Source organism: Suncus etruscus, chromosome 9 (genome assembly GCF_024139225.1).
Source record: "Suncus etruscus isolate mSunEtr1 chromosome 9, mSunEtr1.pri.cur, whole genome shotgun sequence".
In the NCBI taxonomy this organism is placed as follows: Eukaryota; Metazoa; Chordata; class Mammalia; order Eulipotyphla; family Soricidae; genus Suncus; species Suncus etruscus.
In genome coordinates this window covers 114,341,689-114,360,687 of record NC_064856.1, presented here as the reverse complement: position 1 = coordinate 114,360,687, position 18,999 = coordinate 114,341,689, and the positions used below count along the sequence as shown (strand labels likewise).

Sequence of the window (18,999 nt, the reverse complement as noted above, 5' to 3'; positions counted from 1 at the left end):
CATTCATCAGTCCTTCTATCCAAAGCACCAGGGCCTGTTCCTACCCCTGCTAGGGCCAGGCCCTTGGGTGCTCTCCTGGCTGGGGCCTAACACTCCCACCCAGAACACCACCGCCCCCCCAGTCTGACTCGCCTCTGCAGGCTGGCCCTGAACTTTGGTCTTTGACCACTTCTCCCATGCCCTGCAGGAAATTTTTCTCTGGGAGCACCTGGCAGCGGATACTGGGGCAGGGTGCATGGGCGATGGATGCAGCTGGTTTGCAGGCTGGGGGTCTGCTGGTACCATGCACCCTTCCCCAGAGACAGCTCAAGATAGGCTGGACCCCAAATGAGGGTGGAAGCAGAGTGAGAAGGGGGCAGGGATGTGGGGTCCTGATGGGGGTCCTGGAGGGGAGAAGATGTCAGCACAAGAGAAGCAGAGTGAGACCTCTGGGGGTGTTGATGCACCTGTAGGTTGGGGGTGCATGCTGCCCTACAGCTGTCTTCCTCTCCCTCCTTCCCAGCCCCTTCCCCTGCCTCACCCTGCAAACCCACCCAAATCCCCAAGCAAAGCTGGGCGCCCCTGGAGAGAGAGAGAGACATCAGAGGCCCCGCCCCCACGTGGGCCTGGGAGCAAAGCAGGAAAAAGACTCTGGAGGGGTGGGGCCAGATCACCAATGAAAACGCGGAGATTCCGGGACTAGGACGGGATAGACCAATCAGAACGCGGAGGTCGCAGGGGCGGAGCGAAAACGGCCTGGGAGAACGCGGAAGCCGCGAGAGGCGGGATCCAAGCAAAATTGGCCAATGAAAGCGCGGAAACCGTGGGGGATGGACCAATGAAAGCGAGGAAGCCTCGGGGGGCGGAGAGAAACCGGCCTGGGAGAGCGCGGAAGCCGCGAGGGCGGGATTTAAGCGGAACTGGCCAATGAAAACGTGGGAGGGCGAGCGGAATCGGCCAATGAGAACGCGGAAGCTGCGAGGGCGGGATCTTGGCAAGATTACCCAATGAAAGCGCGGATCCCGCGAGGCCGGCCAATGAAAGCTCTCGGAGGCCGCGGGGCGAGGCCAGGGCGGGAAATTCCCAGGGGGCGTGGCTGGAGCCGGCCTGGGAAGCTCCGAGCTGGTCCTGCGGGCACCCGCAGCCCTGCACAGGCCCGGCCCGGGGCCAGGTCTCCTGCAGCGGGGCTTGCGCCTCCGGGGCCCGTGCTCAGGCTGACCCCTGTGAAGGCGGGCAGGGGCCCAGCCAGCCAGGTGGATTCCCATTCCAGGGCAGCTTCCTAGCTGGGGGGTGGGGGGGAACACTCAGGCAAGGGACCATCCAAAGCCAAGATGCCCAATAGCAGCATTCTTGGAAATGCAAAAAAACCACTGGGGTGCAGGGTCCTTGCTGTGGACAGTCAGGCGTGGAAAGAACGGGGTCCCCCATGCACAGGGCCGCAGCCTGATTGCAGGGGGGGTGCTGGTCTGGATTAGGGGTTCAGGATGGGGTGGCGCAGGGACCTGCCTACCTGGCCCCAGGCCCTGCCTGCAGCTGCCCTCTTGACTCTCCCTCCACAGGCCCAGCCCACAGCTCCAGTCAGGTGGTGACATTGGACTCCAGACCTTTGCCTTTGAACCAGCCTCCAGCTCCTGCATTCTGGGAGTCCTCCCCCGGCGCCTGCCCACCATGCGGGGAGCCCGGGCCCCCGGGGGCACAGGCCCAGGTCGGTCCCGGGTCATCCTGCTCACCTATGTTCTGGCCACTGTGGAGCTCACCTGCCTCTTCATGCAATTCTCTGTAGTGCCTGTGAGTACCCACTGGGCTGCCTGGCCTGCCCAGCTCCTGCCTCACTCAGAACACACACATGCCTTGCACTTCTGCCCACCCACAACCCACCAAAGCGCCAGCTGAGCTCACCCCGCTAGGCACACTCTCCCCCCAAAGTGTCCTACAGCTACCTGGTACCTAGACGTATCTCTGGGTCAAGGGGCTGGATCATGTGTCCAGAATGCACAAAGCTCCAGTGTGGACTCAGCCCTGGGGTACAAACTGCTGGGCCCAGTGCAACTGCTGCAGGCCTGGCTGTGAGCTTTAAACCCTCCAGGCAGCACCACTGGGACAAGGAGCAGTAAGAGTGATGTCAGGGCAACCCTCCCCACACCCTACACTGCTCCATGTGACCCCCAGTTAAAATATGAAAAAGAGGGGCCGGGTGGTGGCGCTAAAGGTAAGGTGCCTGCCTTGCCTGCGCTAGCCTTGGACGGACCGCGGTTCGATCCCCCGGTGTCCCATATGGTCCCCCAAGCCAGGAGCAACTTCTGAGCACAAAGCCAGGAGTAACCCCTGAGCGTTATCGGGTGTGGCCCAAAAACCAAAAATAAATAAATAAATAAATAAATAAAAATAAAATAAAATAAAATATGAAAAAGAGAAAGGTAACAGCACAGCAGGAAGGGCTTTGCCTTGTATTGGACCAACCTGGGTTCTATCCCCAACACCCCCTAGGGTTCCTTGAGCATAGAGCCAGGAGTAACCCCCGAGCACTGAGCCAGGAGTAACCCCGAGCACTGGCCAGACGTGATCACTGAGCACAGAGCCAGAAGTAACTCTTGAATACTACCAGGAATGGCCCAAAAAACACAAACAAAACCTAAGCTAGGAGAATCTCCAGCCGGCGCTGCTTGGTGCCAGCAGCAGTCCACATCCTGATGCTCACATCTCTCTCCACCTGCTCCCCCAGCTCCCCCCATGCTTACTGAGGGGTCAGCTGAGCCTGGTTCCCAGGGTCTCCCCATCCCAGGGAAATGGTGACCCCCGCCTTTGGGATGGAGGTCTTGGGGACACATGCAGCAGTATTCTTATGGATTATTGCCGGGACCCAGAAAAGTGCCTGGGATGAGCCTCAGGACTGAGTCTCAGCTGGCAGCAACCAGCTCCTGGGATTGCTCCCAGACCCCCAGCCAGCCGGCTGCTTAAATCTTTATTTATTTGGTTCTTTTCTGGGGACACACCCGGCCGTGCTCTGGGGTTCCTCCTAGCTCAGGCTCAGGAAGCGATGCCGGGATTGAACCCAGGTTGGTTGCGTGCAAGGCAAACGCCCTTCCCACTGTCCTATCACTCTGACCCTTACTTTGGTTCTTGGCCACAGTCGGTGATGCTCAGGGGTTACCCCTGGTTCTGAGCTCAGGAATCATTCATGGCAGTGCTCTGAGGACCATATGGGGTGTCAGGGACGGAATTGGGCTTGGCCACATGTACATGCAAAGCAAGCCCCTGACCTTCTTACTGTGTCTGACTCTTTTTTTTTTTTTTTTTTTTTTGGTTTGTGGGTCACACCTGGTGGTGCTCAGGGGTTACTCCTGGCTGTGTGCTCAGAAATAGCTCCTGGTAAGCACAGGGGACCATATGGGACACCGGGATTTGAACCAACCACCTTTGGTCCTGGATCAGCTGCTTGCAAGGCAAACGCCACTGTGCTATCTCTCCGGGCCCACTGTGTCTGACTCTTAACCACTTTTTTATTTGATTGCTTAGGGGTCACACCTGTTGGCACTCCGGGTTCACTTCTGGCAGGTTCAGGGGACCCTATGGGATACAAGGATCTAACCCAGATCTGCTGTATGCAAAGCAAATGCCCTTCCCCATTGTACTATCACTCCAGCCCCTCTTAAACATTTTTAAAAGTTTCCCCTCTGCATTGCTATGAGCAGACTGGGGTTCTCCAGGGAGACTATCACCTTGGTCACCATTCTGGATGTGATGGGACTCCCACACCCCTCTGATCCCAAACCAAGCTCTATCCCCCCTGTCCAGGCTCCAATACCCAGTGTTCTCCTGGGAAGCCGGGTGGCCTGGCGGGCTCTTTGGGCCCAAAATCAAGCAGAAAACACAGTGCCTCAGTTTCCCCTTAGAGGCCAGTGTCCCCTTCACCCTGAGCCATGGGACTCTGGCCACGGGTTTCTGGAGTAGAAGAAGCAGGGAAAGAGCTCAGCCCATTACTGTTTTTTGTTTTGGTTTGGTTTGGTTTTGGTTTTGGTTTTTGGGCCACACCCAGAAATGCTCAGGGGTTGTTACTCCTGACTCTGCACTCAGAAATCGTCCCTGGCAGACTCAGGGGATCATATGGGATGTTGGGGATCAAACCTGGGCCTGACCCAGGTCAGCTGCATGCAAGGCAAATGCCCTACCACTGTGCTATCACTCCGGCCCCCATTACAGTTTAAAGAACAGCAACAACCGTAAAAACCTACTCATGTGCTGGAGCAACAGCACAGCAGGGAGGGCATTTGCCTTGCACATGGCTGACCCCGGGTTTGATCTCCTGCAACTCATAGGGTTCTCTGAACCAGCCAGGAGTGATTCCTGAGCACAGAGCCAGGATTAACTCCTGTGTGCCTCCAGGTGTGGCCCCCAAACAAACAAAAATTTAAAAAATAAAATGAGGGCCTGGAGAGATAGCACAGCGGCGTTTGCCTTGCAAGCAGCCGATCCAGGACCAAAGGTGGTTGGTTCGAATCCCGGTGTCCCATATGGTCCCCCGTGCCTGCCAGGAGCTATTTCTGAGCAGACAGCCAGGAGTAACCCCTGAGCACCTCCGGGTGTGGCCCAAAAACCAAAAAAAAATAAAAAAAATAAAAAATAAAATGAACTCTGGATGCTGGAGAGACACTGAAGAGTGTTGGGGTGTTGGGGCCCCTCCACACAGCTCATACCAGGCTCCATCCTCAGTATCATCCATAGCTCCCGAGCCCCACCTGGAGTGATGCCTCAGCACTGCAAGGTGGGGACCCCAAAAAAGAATAGTTTATTTTGGAGGGGTCACACCCGGCAGCGCTCAGGGGTTATTCCTGGCTCTGTGCTCAGAAATCGTTCCTGGCAGGTTCGGGGGACCATATGGGATGCCGGGATTCGAACCACCGTCCTTCTGCGTGCAAGGCAAACGCCCCACCTCCATACTATCTCTCCAGTCCCAAGAATAGTTTATTTTGAGGCCAAAGGGATAGCACAGCAGGTAGGGTGTTTGTATTGTGTGCAGCTGGCCCAGGCTCAATCTCCCTCGGGCAGCTCATAGGGTCCCCCAAGCCTGTTTGAAGTGGTTTCTGAGAGCAGAGCCAGGAGGAACCGGAGTGCCTCCAGGTGTGGCCAACCCCAAAACCAAAATACAGAATAATAAGTATTTCTTTTTTTTATATATAATTTTTATTGAGACCATTGTGAATTTCAAAAAAAAAAGGTATTTCATGTATGCTATATGTAAAACCTCCTAGAAGAGCTCTAGGAGGGAGCAGAGAAAGTGCAGAGGTGCTGTAGGGAGGGGAGGGGAGGACAGCTCAGAGGCAGGTGTGGGAGCAGCATTGCCCAAGACTGTGCAAAGGGCCTGGGGCAACAGGGACTGAGGAGGCAGTGCAGGAACCTCTGGCCCTGCAGAGCCCTTGGTGGGGACACCATGGTGCATAGACACAGGGCCCAGCTCAGAGGAGGACCACCCCCTCTTGGGGCAGAAGCCAGGGGTGATCTTTAAGCAGGGGTCACGTCTACAAGGGGGACACCCCTCTCCCTCCGCACTGCACATGCTGGCCCCTGAAGCTGTCCTCTGACACCCCCTAAAGTCATTTCTCTCCAAAGATGCTATTTCCTTGGGGCTGCAGTCCTGACTTCCCTTACTTTCGGGGGTGCCCCATAGAAGGAGGGTCGGGGACATAGAGGTTTGGACAGGAGCTCCTGAGAGTCCAGGAAGGGACAGTGAGCCTCGCTGCTTCCTGGCTGGTGCTCCCCAAAATGGCCCCCCTCACAGCACCTCTCCCTTCTTAGTATCTGTCCCGGAGTCTGGGGTTGGACCCGGTGGCCTTCGGGTACCTGCAGACCACCTTTGGGGTGCTCCAGCTGCTTGGCGGACCTGTATTTGGAAGGTAGGTGTGGGGTGGGGGAATCTCGGGCCAGGGCACCCACGTCACACTGGACCCCGGACCTGTTGCAGCCGGGAGCATAGCTGTTATGGCTCAGGACCTGGGGGTGCAGGGTTTTCCTCCCAGGACAAGTCTGGCACCACATGGTCTGTGGGGATCCCTCAAGGCCCCACACCAGTCTGAAGACACGACAGCACTCACCCAACCCCAGGATGAACAGGGTGGCGGAACCCCTGGTGTAGGGGTCACTAGTGGTCCCACAGTGAGCTGGTGTGAGGTGCGGGAATCCTGCCTGCAGCACACTCGCTCCTCAGACCCCCTGGGCAGCCCCTGCAAAGAGGGGGCCCTGCCTGCCTGTCTGTCTGGACTCCTGAGGGTCATGGGTGCCACCCCCAGGTTGGCAGACCAGCGGGGGGCCCGCGTTGCCTTCATGCTGTCCTTCCTGGCTGCCTCTGTGCTCTACCTGCTCCTGGCAGCCGCCTGCAGCCCGGCCTTGCCTGGAGTGGCCCTGCTCTTCGCCTCCCGCCTGCCCTCCGTGTTCATGCACACGCTGCCAGGTAGGTGGGAATGGGGATCTAGGGGTGCCTGGGGATGGAGATCCGGGAAGGCTTGGGGATGGAGACCCAGAGGGGCCGGGGAATGGGGATCTAGGGGGTCCTAGGGATGGGGACTCAGGGGGTCCTGGGGATGGGGAATCTAGGGGAGGCCTGGGGATGGGGACTCAGGGGGTCCTGGGGATGGGGAATCTAGGGGGGCCTGGGGATGGGGACCCAGGGGGCCCTGGGAATGGGGACCTAGGGGGGCCTGGGGATGGGGACCTAGGGGGTCCTAGGGATGGGGACTCAGGGGGGCCTGGGGATGGGGACTCAGGGGGGCCTGGGGATGGGGACTCAGGGGGGCCTGGGGATGGGGAATCTAGGGGGGCCTGAAGATGGGGACCCAGGGGGCCTGGGGATGGGGAATCTAGGGGGGCCTGGGGATGGGGACCCAAGGGGCCCTGGGAATGGGGATCTAGGGGGTCCTAGGGATGGGGGCTCAAGGGGGCTTGGGGATGGGGATCTCGGGGTGCCTGGGGATGGGAATCTAGGAGGGCCTGGGGATGGGGATCTCGGGGCGCCTGGGGATGGGGATCCTGCAGTAGGGGAAGCAGCGATGGCCATTCTCAGCGTGGCCCCTCAACACCCGGCAGCCGCCCAGATGGTCATCACGGACCTGACAGCGCCCGAGGAGCGGCCTGCGGCCCTGGGCCGGCTGGGCCTGTGTTTCGGGGTCGGCGTCATCCTGGGCTCCTTGCTGGGCGGGACCCTGAGCACCGCGTGCGGGTGAGTCGGGCCCGGCGGGGGCGTGGCCAACGAGGGCGGTGTGTGGGCGTGGCTTAAGGGTCAGGGCCGTGGGGGCGTGGTCAGAGCGGGAGGTGCGCGGACCCGGACGGGGCGGGACCCGCCTGGGAGAGTGGGCGTGGCCGGCAGGGCGCTTCGGCCTTGCGGCGTCTCCCGGGCGTGTCCGGCAGGGGGCGCCCGCGCAGCGCGGATGTGCAGCCTCGGGTTTCCCCACTTGGGCCATGCAATTAGAGGTGGACCCCGAGAGGCCCAGACTGCAAGTTTGGGAGACCCCCGGGATGCTCTGCACGTTCTGTGACGCTCGTGCATGCAGGAGATCCCAAGTTCGGGGCCTTTCTTGCCCTGTTTGCCAGACAATTGAGGTTCACTGAGGCTCCCAGGCCTGCAGGGGTGCAGACGGTGGGCCCAGCACTGCCCTGGTTCTGAAGGGCCCCCCCAGAGGCCGTTTTCTCCATAGCATGGACCTTGAGCCGTATATGCATATGTCTGCCCAAACCTTTGGCTTGTCTAGGGGCCAGGGGCTGTGCAGTGGGGATGGGGCCTACACCCCTGCTAGACACTTGGCGGGTCTGAGGACATGGGGGGGTGGCCCTGGCTAGGCTCCCAATGCCCCTCAATCCCCCAGAGATGAGGCAGGCAGCATGGCCGGGCCTGGGCCTGTCTCGGGATACACGCTCTGCCCCAAGTTTTCACAGAGCCAGAAGCCGGGAGCTCACTGGGCCCCACTGCCCACACACAGGGCAGAGGCAGGGGGCAGGGCGGCCCTGAGCTCCAGGACCCGGGGCCTCTCTGGATCTAAGGTGCCCATGGACTAGGGTGTTTGCCACGTGGAACTGCAGGCCTGGGGGACAGTCCTTGCCTGGACGGGCTCTCGATCTGGGGAGCAAGTTTGCGGTTGGAGAAGGGACATGGTGTCCCTGAGGAGGGACAGGGAAGAGGAGCCCCTGACCAGTACAGGGCAGGGGAGACTGGCTCAGGGAGACTGATACAGGGAGAAGGGGTGGGGAGTGTTGGGGCTTTGGGGCCCGGGTAGGGTAGGAGACCCCCAGAGACGAAGTTCATCCCCGGAGCAAGCCCCACCTGCCACGGAGCACAGGTGTGACCCCCTGGCACCAGCCACCACACTCCGCATCCCAGAGGGACACGGGGCAGGGGCAGGACCGAGCGAGTGACACATGAAAACACAGACACATCAATACACATGGATACATCTGAGCACTGTACACACAGACACTCACACACATGTGGACACACTCAGATACAGAAACACACGTGGACAAACACACAGACACTCAGACACACAAATACAGAGCCATACATGGACACACACAGACACACAAACACATGATATACACATGGATACACAGACATACATGAATACTTAGAGACACATGAACAAACTTGTACATGGACACTTAGACACAGACAGATGGATACACACGGATACACACAAGCACGAGTCCACACACACGTGGACACACTAAGGTACAGAAACATGGGCATATGGATACACACAGACACATGAACACACAAATACACAGACTCACACACCCAGATGCTCACACACTTACAGCAGCCTCAGGCCTGCCTTTTCCATCCCTGCCCTTCCAAAACATCAGTCTCTGCCCTCACCTTTCGGAGCCTTCCATGGCTCCTACACTTTCTTTCATCCTAGGATCTGTTTTCCTGCCTCCCACACTGATGGGCAGGGAAACTGAGGCACCGAGCGCTGTCCCTTGTGCTGAGCTCCAGCCCTCCCCTGGGGGTGTGTGGGGGCTTCTCCCACCTTCCTCGAACTTCCTGAGCTGAATCTGGGCCCCTCCCTGTGCTGCCTCCCCCAATAGCCCAGTCCCCAGGAAGTACAGACCCAGGGCACCTGCAGAACTGGTTCGGGCCCTTCCTGGAGCTCAGGCTCCCACGGGGGGGGGGGGGGGTGGGGGGGGATTGAGGGGTGCACTGGGTCCTGACTCAGCTGGGAGGGGGACAGCTGCCCAGTCACACCCTCCCCCAGAGCTGGACACTGCAGGTGGCCGCCGGGGACTGGGCCGGGCCAGCCCATGAGTCCTGCCCGGAACGTGACTCAGCACCTGCCTTTCTGTCCCTTATCAGGAGCCAGTAGGGCTGGGCCGGATGATCGGAGAATCAGAGAACCAGGGGGCCTTTCCCTCTTCAGAGCTTTCGGGTGTGGCACCCGGTGGCACCCTGACTTCCTCTGTGCGTTAATGAGTGGCACCAGAGCAGGAAGCAGCTGGGACAAAGGTCGGGAGGCTGGAAGGAGCCAGGGCAACCCTAGGGGTGATGAGTGATGGGGTACAGTGAGCCAAATTCCCCGAGGCTTTGTGGGGGGGCCCTGGAGCCAGTGGGAGGTGGAGTCAGCGGCCACCCTAGAGACACACACACACACCCGCTTCCTGAGGGTTAGGGTTAGATTCACACAGGCTGGATCTGCCTCGGGCCTGTCCTGGTTGGACGAGGCGGTGCCCAAGCCCTGAGACCCCGCGTGGCCCCTTGACCCAGGAACAGGGGTGGGGACCAGGGATGGGGACCAGAGCAGGGTGTGGCTGGCAGGAAGCAGATCCAGCCCTGGAGGATGAAAGTGGCGGGTCCCGCACGGGCTCCTGCACCCATGTTTCTTGTACAGGCGGCCCCAACATACATGTCCAGGACTCTTTTTCTCAAAAGTAGGCAGGCTCTTGGTCCCCTGGGGGGAAGGACAGACTGCATCCTGGGGCCTTCTCTGTCCCGCCCCCCATTCACAGGCCTCCAGAAGTGACCCGGCCTCCACCACCGCCTCCCCTATACCACCAGCCTTCCCAAATACACCCGAAGGCCTCCTCCCTGCCTCGTTTCCGGGGCTGTGGCAGAGAAAGGGGGTTTTGTCCCTGCGCGCCCTGCCCCGGGCAGTGACGTGGGCCCCGGTTCTGAAGAAAGGGCCTTTCTCTGAAACCCACACCCTGCGCACGTCAGAGCAGTCCTGGGGGCTGGGGGGGGGGGGTTTGGGCTCGGAACAGAGCCCCTAACCCGCTGGTCTGCTGGGGGTAGTCTGCCAGGGCCCTTCTGCTGGCTGGGAAGTGGAACCCCTCTACTCCTCACTGCTCTCCCTGTCCCCTGCATGTATGTACCTAGCATGTATGGGCCTGTGCCTGGTGTGCACTCCTGCTGATGCATATGTGTGAGCATGTGCATGGACTTGGCACATGCATGTGTCCTCATGTATAGTCCTCGCACACACATCTATGGACATACTTTGTACATGTCTCATGGTATGTGCAGTATCATGGTACATGTCTCATGGTATACGGCCGTATCCAAGTTATCGAATGTGTGCGTGTCTTCACTCTGTGCTGTGCCACGTACCTGCCTGTGTCACGGGTGTGTACATGTGTGCGTCTCACATGTGTCTGTTCACATGGATACCTGGTGTGTCTGCATGGTGTGTGTTGGATGTGTGTCATGTTGTCTACATGTGAACCTGTGTGAGTAGCTCGCTCTGTGTGTGTGGTCAGTGGCTGGTAGGGTAGGGACTTCCTGACATTTGTCCTGTGTCTTGAGGTGCTGCCCGGGGGTCTCTCAGGGAACCTGGGGGTGCCGGGGATAGGGTGGTCCCTGGGTCAGCTCCCTTCTGCTCCTGCTCTACCCTCCTCCAGTGCCCTGTGGGCTCTTGGGGCAACCCCAACCTCAGCCCTGTTCAGGCCCTGCTTGGCGAGTCCTAGGACCTCCTGCATCCTGTCTTGGCCCCCACAGTGACTGAGGGAAAAGTGCAGCCAGCAGTTCCTGCGTCACTGTGGGTAAGGGGTGGAGTGACCCAAGCCCCAGAGTCCATCCATGCCCAGCTCCTGCTATCCAGGAAGTGAGAGGGACTCAGGTCAGGGTCCCCCATGGCCTAGCTGAAGGGGAAGCATATTTAGATTCAGCTGGGGAGCAGGGGGGTGTCGCCGTGTGGACTCAGTTTCTCCAAAGGTATTGTGCGATGAGACAGACCTCAGACCCCAAACCCCTCTCCTCAGGCCTCTGCCCTTATGGGGACTGGGAACAATGAGGTGCACAGAGGCACACAGATGCCCTCATACATGCATGAATGTACAGCACAGGTCACCCATGGAAACATACACCCCACTGTTGTGAGAACATGTATACTCATAAATGCACATGGACTGTGCCACAAAGGGATGCGTGTGGCATGGCTGGAGCAAGAGCACAATGGGGAGCGTGTTTGCCTTGCACACGGCCTACCCGGGTTCGATCCCCGGCATCCCATTGAGTCCCCCAAACCTGCCACGAGTGATTTATGAGCACGGAGCCACCGGGTGTGGCCCCAAAACCAAACCAAAAGGTGCACGTGGCATCATACATGCATGTCTGTGCTTGTATGTCTGTCGCTCATGCCTCCATGTGCCACATGTGTGCTCATGATATGTGTTGTGTGTTGTTCACACACAGGTACACCAGCCCTGTCCTTTGGGGGGTCTTTTCTGCCCAGCTGCAGCTAGGGGAGTCAGTTACCACCCGCACTACCTGAGTATGGCGGAACATGGCAGGGGTGGTGGATGGTGGGTGGCAGGGGGGAGATGTGGGACATGTCGGTGCATGGCCCCGGGGGGCCCCCTCGCCATCCAACCAGGCTCTCTCCTGCAGGATCCAGTGTCCAGCGCTGGTGGGTCTCGTGGCCAACATGCTGGGTGCCATCCTGAGCGCCATTGGCATCCCCGTGAGCACGAAGGAAGGAGGCACCCATGCCCAGGGGCCCCTGCCCGGTGAGCCCCTGGGACCCTCAGACAGGCAGGGGGCGGCATCCCGGGGAGGGACCCTGTGAAGCAGCTTTGACTTCCGTGGAAGGCCAGGCTGGGCCACCCTGGGGTGTTGTTGCGCTGGGGAGCAGAGCAGGCCAAGGTCAGGGCCGGGACACCCCAGGATCTGGTGGCAGGCTCCCATTCCCCACCCCCACAGAGCTCAGGCTCAGGGAGACCCTGTTAGCCTCCTGCATAGAACTATCCAGAAGGAGCCAGGCAGTGGGGAGGCCGGGGTGAGCCACGAGGAGATTTGGTGACTCTGGCAGGTCAGTGAAGGGCCGTGGCTGGGTTGGGGTGCTGATCAGAACCCCCGCCATGTTGCAGGGAAGCCTCCGGCAGCCGTGTTTGACCTCCAGGCCATCACCCGCTTGCTGCTGCTGCCCGGAGTCCTCCCGCTGTTCATGGTCAAGGTTGTCTCCGGCTTCCCCTCAGGTGACTCCCAAGACCCTATACCCCCTGTTGTCTGCCACCCCAGTGTCCCTGCTCCCTCCTGGACTGAGGGGCAGTGGACCCCATTTCTGACTCTCCGGAGGGTGGCCGGAACAGGGCAGGCGAGGGCTTCCAAACAGACTGACCCTGCCCCCGCCACCCCTACCCCATCAAGGCCTCTTCATGGTCATGTTCTCCATCATCTCCATGGACTTCTTCGAGCTGGAGGCCGCCCAGGCTGGCTACCTCATGTCCTTCTTTGGGGTCCTCCAGATGGTGAGTGGGCACCTCCCCCCCCCCACTCAGGGCCTCATACCTGCCCCACCTGAACTCTGGGTCACCTCCGGGGGCCCCTCCGGATGTGCATCTCCCCCTGGGCCTCAGTGTGGTCTGTTGGAGTCATGGCCCCCCTCATGTGTCCATCTGGGCTCCCAACTCCGCTCTCTGGCTCTGCTCAGAGGGACTCTGGGTGCCTCCATACATATAGCTGGGGAAATGGGCCGGCTGCAGGGGGGCTGCACCCCCCAAAATGGGCCCTTTCTCACTGCCCCTCTGCACCCCTGCTCTCCTGGACTAGCTAGTGGAGGTTGGGTGGCTGCGGGAAGCAGAGCGCCCTCAGGGGGTGCTGGACAGGATCCACAGGATAATGACCCAGATGGGGATGGGCTGGGGGCTGGAGAGATAGTAAGTGAGCCTCGAGACAGAGTCAGGGGTGATCCCTTAGCAGAGGCAGGAGTGACCCCTGAGCACAAAACCAGGAAGGAGCCCTGCGTAGAGCCAGGAGTGAGCCCTGACCCCCGGTGCCCTCAGGACCCCATGTCTGTGGCATGCACAGACCTTGCACCCGTGTGAGGGTCTGAGTGCTGCCGTCTCCCTGGGTCTCCCCAGCACCTATGACCTTCACCCTCCAGCCCACCCTCTTCTCCCGCAGGTCATCCAGGGCCTGGTCCTGGGGCGGCTAAGCCGGCGCTTCTCGGAGGTGGCGCTGCTGCGGGCCAGCGTGCTGGTCTTCTGCCTGGTGGGGCTGGGCATGGTGAGCCCCAACGAGCTGCTCAGGACCCCAAAGACCTCAGGCTCCAGGATCCACTCAGCTACCAGCCTGGGGAGGCTCAGGGCCCCACGGATAGGCCCCCTCACAGCTCCCTGGGGCCAGGGAGGGACCCCTCAGTGGCCCTGAGATGGCTCAGCACCCTCAGAACCCTCAGCTTCTTATTCTATGCCAGGCGCTGATGTCCAACATCACCCACTTTTGCTTCCTGATGCCTGGCATGGTCTTCGGCCTGTGCGCCCTCAACGTGGTCACGGACAGTCTGCTCACACAGGCCGTGTCAGCCATGGACACAGGTCAGCGGCTGCCCACAGCAGGACGGGGGTGGCAGGGCAGAAAGGGGTATAGTGTAGGGTGCATGGATGGGGGGTCGGAGTGGACCAGGTAGGGATGAACCCTAAGAGGCTTCGAGGAAGTTGGGGCTGCCCTGCAAGTTAGCCAGTCAGATCAGGCTGCCCAGCAGACCTGCCCGTGTCGGCAGGATGAGGAGGTGAATGTTTCAGGCTCAGCTCTGAAACACAAACAGGCATTCCTAACCAGGTAGCATGGATGAGTGTCTGCATCAGTTCCTGGGAAGGAAAGTCACCGGGGTGCAGAGTGAGTGGGGGGCTAGTCTGGCTGGGGACTTCCAGAAAGTCACCTAAGGGGAAGCAAAACACCAAAGCTAGGGCCGGAGCAATAGCACAGTGGCAGGACATTTGCCTTGCACGTGACCAGAGAAACTCATGGGTTACTCCTGGCTCAGAAGTCGCTCCTAACAAGCACAGGGGACTTATGGGATGCCGGAATTCGAACCACCATCTGTTAGGATCAGCTGTGCCCTACTGCTGTGCTATCTATCTGCCCCCGATTCCCGGCATCTCATATGAGCCTGCCAGGAACGATTTCTGAACACAGAGCCAGGAGTAACCCCTAAAGCCAGGAATGCCTGGGAAACCCCCAGAACCCTTAAGGGGCCCAGGAAAGGAGCCGGACACACAGGCAGGGGCCTGGGAGTGACGTGTGGATCAGGCAGGGTTTGGGGCTCCTGAAAAGCACGCCTAGTGATGCAGGGTTTCCCCAACAGCAGGTCTGCCTGGCTCTGTCCCCCTGTCTGGGTGGGACCTGAGCCCCAGGAGCCTGAGTGTCCCAGAGTCTTGCAGTAGGAACCCCAAGGGCCAGAGAGGCGTGGGCGGGTAGCCGGAAGGGAAGGGAAGGGCGGTTGGCAGGCCCTGAGCTGGTTCCCAGGACAGCCTGGGAACTCGGCCGCATTGAGGGGGTGGTAATAATTTCTCCCCAGCCTGGTGTGGTGTCTGGGGGGGGGGGGGGCGTGTGGGCGGCGGGAGAGGCCCCTCCCTGCCCCCATGCAGCTCCGAGACCGGGCGGGCCTGTCCGGCTGCTCCTAGCAACCCCGCTGGTGCTCTGGAACCTGGGGCAGGGCCGGAGGCCAAACCCAGCCTGGCCACACACATGGGGCCGCCCACACGCCGCTCCTGGGGCTGGGCCTGCTCTCACCTCAACCTCTCCACTGGGGGCGAGCACCCTGGGGCATCCCACAGTCCCCCCACCTCCTCCTTCCCGGTGTTGGGGTGTTGGCTGTCAGGCAGGCCAACAAGGACCTGGCCCTCACCTCTGACCTCATTCCCAAGCAACTTCCTTGCTCTGGGACTTTCTAGGGCAGCCCCTGGGGAAGGCGGGGAGGTCCCAGCCCTATCTGTTGGAAGCACCGGGAACCCCCTTTTGGCAGTGTCGCTGTCTCTACAGGAAAGTTTCAGTTGTCCTGACCTGACCTCTGCACCCCCCCCCCCCCCCGCAGGTACCATGCTGGGCCTCTGTGCTGCCGTCCAGCCTCTGACCCGCACCCTGGGCCCCACTCTCGGGGGCCTCCTCTACCGGACCTGGGGAGTCCCTGTCTTCGGCTATGTGAAGTTTGCTGTCAACTTCCTGGTCCTCCTGGTGCTCTGGAGGTGGCCCCTGAGCCCGAAGGCCGCCAAAGCACAGTGACCAAGGCCTATAATAAAGCTGTCAGTCGAGCCACCTCGTCCCTGCCAAGGGGCCCGGGAGAAAGGGGGGACCTCCAGAGAGAGAAGAGGGACCCTGCAAGCATGTACCTGGCAGCCCATGTGGATAGATGCCAGCCAAGCCATAGCTAGTCAGCACAGACCCCTCCCCCCAACAGCCCACAGAGGCCCAGGACTCTGGGCATGGCCTCAGGCAGAGGGGGTGTCCACATGCCCGCACTCAAGCCAGCCCACCGCTCCTGAAAGGTTTGGAACAATCTGGAATTCCGAGCTTGGGAAAGAGTCGACAGGGACGGGACTGGAGCGACAGCATAGTTGGGAGGGTGTTGAGTTCGTATGCAGCAGACCCAGGTTCAATACACGGCATCTCATAGGGTCCCCCCCGAGCCTGCTGCTGGAGGCAGGGACAAGGGATTGGGACATACCTCGAGCTACCCCCTGTAGGGGTTCCCCACAGCACCAAGAGCTGCCCTCACAGCCCTTAAAACTCAGGGTTGCCCCTCAGAATTCCATAATCCCAACTATGGAGCCATCAGAAGGCTGCGCCCCTCTTTCTGCCCAGCAGAGACCGACTTTGGGTGGGACCCCACAGACAGCTGGCTCTGGCCTCGCCAGATCTCCACAATATGGTCTGGGCAGGAGGCGTCCAGCCCAGCAGTGGTCAGAGTTTGGGAATTGAACCCTGGTCAGTCCTATGCAAAGCCAGCTCCCTAACACTGCTATCTCTCTGGCTGGGTTGGGGTGGGGGGCTCCTTTTCCACCCTGGGAGATGTCCCCATCCCTCCCTCATCTCCAGCAACTTTCCTAAGAGAAACTCTGAAGGGAAAGTTTCTGTGGGATCCGGATACGCACGGAGGTATCAGAGCCAGAATACCCCGCTCTGGACCCCTCTAACAGACTCCTGGTATGGCCTGTCCTCAGAACTGAGGCCTTCACAGAGCCCCTGATCACAGGGTGAGAGCGAGAGCACAGGGGTGAGGGCATTTGCCTTGCACACCACCTACCCAGGTTTGATCCCCAGCATCCCATTTGGTGCCCCTGAGCACTGCCAGGAGTGATTCCTGAGCACAGAGCCAGGAGGAACGCCTGAGCGCTGCCGGGTGTGGCCCAAAAACCAAAAGAAAAAACAAGGGACCACTGGCACCCTCTTCGCCACAGGCATGTGCCACCCACCAGCACCCATCTCCGTCTTGTCAGAAAGTCCCCGGTGCTCCCCAGGTCAGGAGGGAGCAGGTTTGGGATGTTTGTCACCCACAGACTGGTGTGTGGCCCTAGTCCAGCCAAACCCCTGGGGCCACCTCCAACACCCACTGTCTCTGGCACCAGCTCTGAGCCGGCATCCAACAGGGAGGGTTATGGGGTGAAGCCCTGGAGTCCCCTAAATCCGTCTCCCTTCACCCCCACTGATGAGAACTCTGTGGCCAGGTCCAGGGCGGTTGCCTGCCCCCACCCAGCTCCCCAGTGACCCAGGGGACACGCCTGGGGCCACACCCAGGAAGTCACCGGGGCCAAGTCCAGGTGTGACCCACCCAGTGACCCGCTTCCTTCCAGGCTCCCCAGTTCTTGTGCCAAAGGAACGTCACAAGCCACGCCACGTGTTAGAAAAGAGGAGTCCTGCGGTTTATTGAGGACGGGACACAAATGCAAAAATAACACAATATTAATAGACGAGTCTGATGCGAAATAGTCACCAAAAATAAATAGAACAGTCCAATAACTTATCGCGCCCGCACAGCGGGGCGAGGTTCTGCGAGGTTCTGCGGCGGCGGGGCGGCTCGGTGCGGGCAGGTCCCCCTCTGCGGTGGCTCCTGGTGCGATGGGCAGGCGGGCAGGTGTGGGGCGAGCTCCAGATCGAGCTCCAGCCCGGGTGTGGGGAGGAGGGCTCCCGGGTTCCCTAAGTCCTGGCTGGTCCAGCGCGTGGCTCCTGCGGGGAGAAGAGCGGGTCAGGGGACTGCTGCTGGCGGTCAGGGGAGCGCGCCCTGGGGTGGGGTGGTCAGAACTTTCGCACGTGGCTCAGGGCGCACGGGACTTCTCCCCCACCTGCATCTGGCATTCCCGGGGAGGGGGAGGTGGCTCAGGGGTTCAGGACACGCGGGCCACGCGTCCCCCACATGGGGCCATCATCTCCAGCAAGGGTCAGGGGCTCGGGGCTCGCGGGCCACACGTTCTCCAAACCTGGCACTCCTTGGAGAGGCCCGGCCAGGACGCACGGGCCGAGTGTCCTCCCCCACCAGCATCTGGCACTCCTGGGGAGGTGGTTAAGGGGTTCTGGACACGAGGGCCATGCGTTCCCCGCACCGGGCCATCTCCAGCCAGGCGCAGGGGCTCGGGGCGCGCGGGCCACGCGTTCCCCACACTCGCGTTCCCCACACTCGGCGCCCCTTGGAGGCCGAGCGTCCTCCGCCCCTGCACCTGGCCTTCCCGGGGAGGCGTCCGCGGGGCCCAGGGCGCGCGGGCACTGACCGGCTCGGGGGCTCAGGGCTCAGGGCGCGCGGGCGGCGCGGGGCTCGGGCGCGTCGGGGCGCTCGCGGCGGCCGCGGAAGTCCTGCAGCGCGCGGCGGTTCTGGAAGTCGATGAGCGCCAGGGTGATGGCGGCGTTCCAGCAGCTCTCGCCGGCGCAGCGGAAGTCGATCTCCTTGCGGTCGGTGGTGACGATGGTGAAGTAGACGTACTTGCCGGTGCGCTCCACGCAGTCCACCTTGAGGATGGAGTGGAAGCGCAGCTCCTTGGGGCGCGCGCCGGGCCCCGCCGGGAACAGGCTCAGCCGGTCGGGCGTCAGCACGCCGCGCTTCTTCTTCCACATCTGCAGCAGGCTGTCGCTGCGCTTCTCCAGCTCGCCCTCGCGCAGCACCACGCCGGGGGTCTTCATGGCGGCGGCGGCGGCGGCGGGGACGGCGGCCGGAGCGGCTCTGGGCTCCCGGGCGACCCGGCGCGGCTTATGAGGACCACGCCCCCTCGAGGCCACGCCCCTGGCGTGCTGACCACGCCCACGGCAGCCCCCGAGGGACCCGGGCGCTGCTTTCAGAGCGGCCGCGCCGCTCCTGACCACGCCCTCTCCCCGGGCACCGGACGCGGCTTTTATACTGGCCACGCCCCTGTGCCCTGACCACGCCCACTTTCCGCCCCCTCGGAGCGGGCTCTGCTTTCACAGCGGCCGCGCCACTCTGACCACGCCCCCAGAGACCCGGCGCTTTTCTGGAGGCCACGCCCCCGACTCTTCCCTCTCGCGCCCCGTGGGGTGACTCGGAGCGCCGAACCCGCGCCCCGCCCCGGACGCCGGCCCCGCCCGCGGTGACTCAGCCGGTCGGACGCCCACGGCTCTTGGGGTCCCCCCCGTCCCCGCCCCGGGCGATCGCGCGTCGGACGGAGCTCCGCGCAAAGTGCTCGCCTCTGGTTCCATCCATCCTCACCCGCCGTGCTCCCTGCGGCTCGCGAGGGCCGGGCGCACCCCGGGGCTCCCCGACCCTCCCGCGGGCGTCCCGCTCGGCTCGGCCTCCCGCCGGCTTTCAAGGTTTACGGGCGCAG

At 61.4% G+C, this 18,999-nt stretch overlaps 2 protein-coding genes across 2 annotated transcripts; one reads left to right on the top strand and one right to left on the bottom strand.

The window, feature by feature from the left end:
• The first annotated feature begins 1,556 nt into the window (after positions 1 to 1,556).
• On the top strand, positions 1,557 to 15,461 carry SLC22A18 (solute carrier family 22 member 18). Its single transcript, XM_049781298.1, has 10 exons — positions 1,557 to 1,767; positions 5,773 to 5,870; positions 6,264 to 6,424; positions 7,057 to 7,189; positions 11,843 to 11,961; positions 12,322 to 12,429; positions 12,602 to 12,702; positions 13,358 to 13,459; positions 13,650 to 13,770; positions 15,270 to 15,461. The coding sequence occupies exons 1-10, from the start codon at positions 1,648 to 1,650 to the stop codon at positions 15,455 to 15,457; spliced, it is 1,251 nt and encodes a 416-aa protein (XP_049637255.1). The 5' UTR covers positions 1,557 to 1,647; the 3' UTR covers positions 15,458 to 15,461.
• Positions 15,462 to 17,956: 2,495 nt separating this feature from the next.
• Positions 17,957 to 18,367, bottom strand: PHLDA2 (pleckstrin homology like domain family A member 2). The gene has a single exon (XM_049780911.1). The coding sequence runs from the start codon at positions 18,341 to 18,343 to the stop codon at positions 17,957 to 17,959; it is 387 nt and encodes a 128-aa protein (XP_049636868.1). The 5' UTR covers positions 18,344 to 18,367.
• Positions 18,368 to 18,999: the final 632 nt, after the last annotated feature.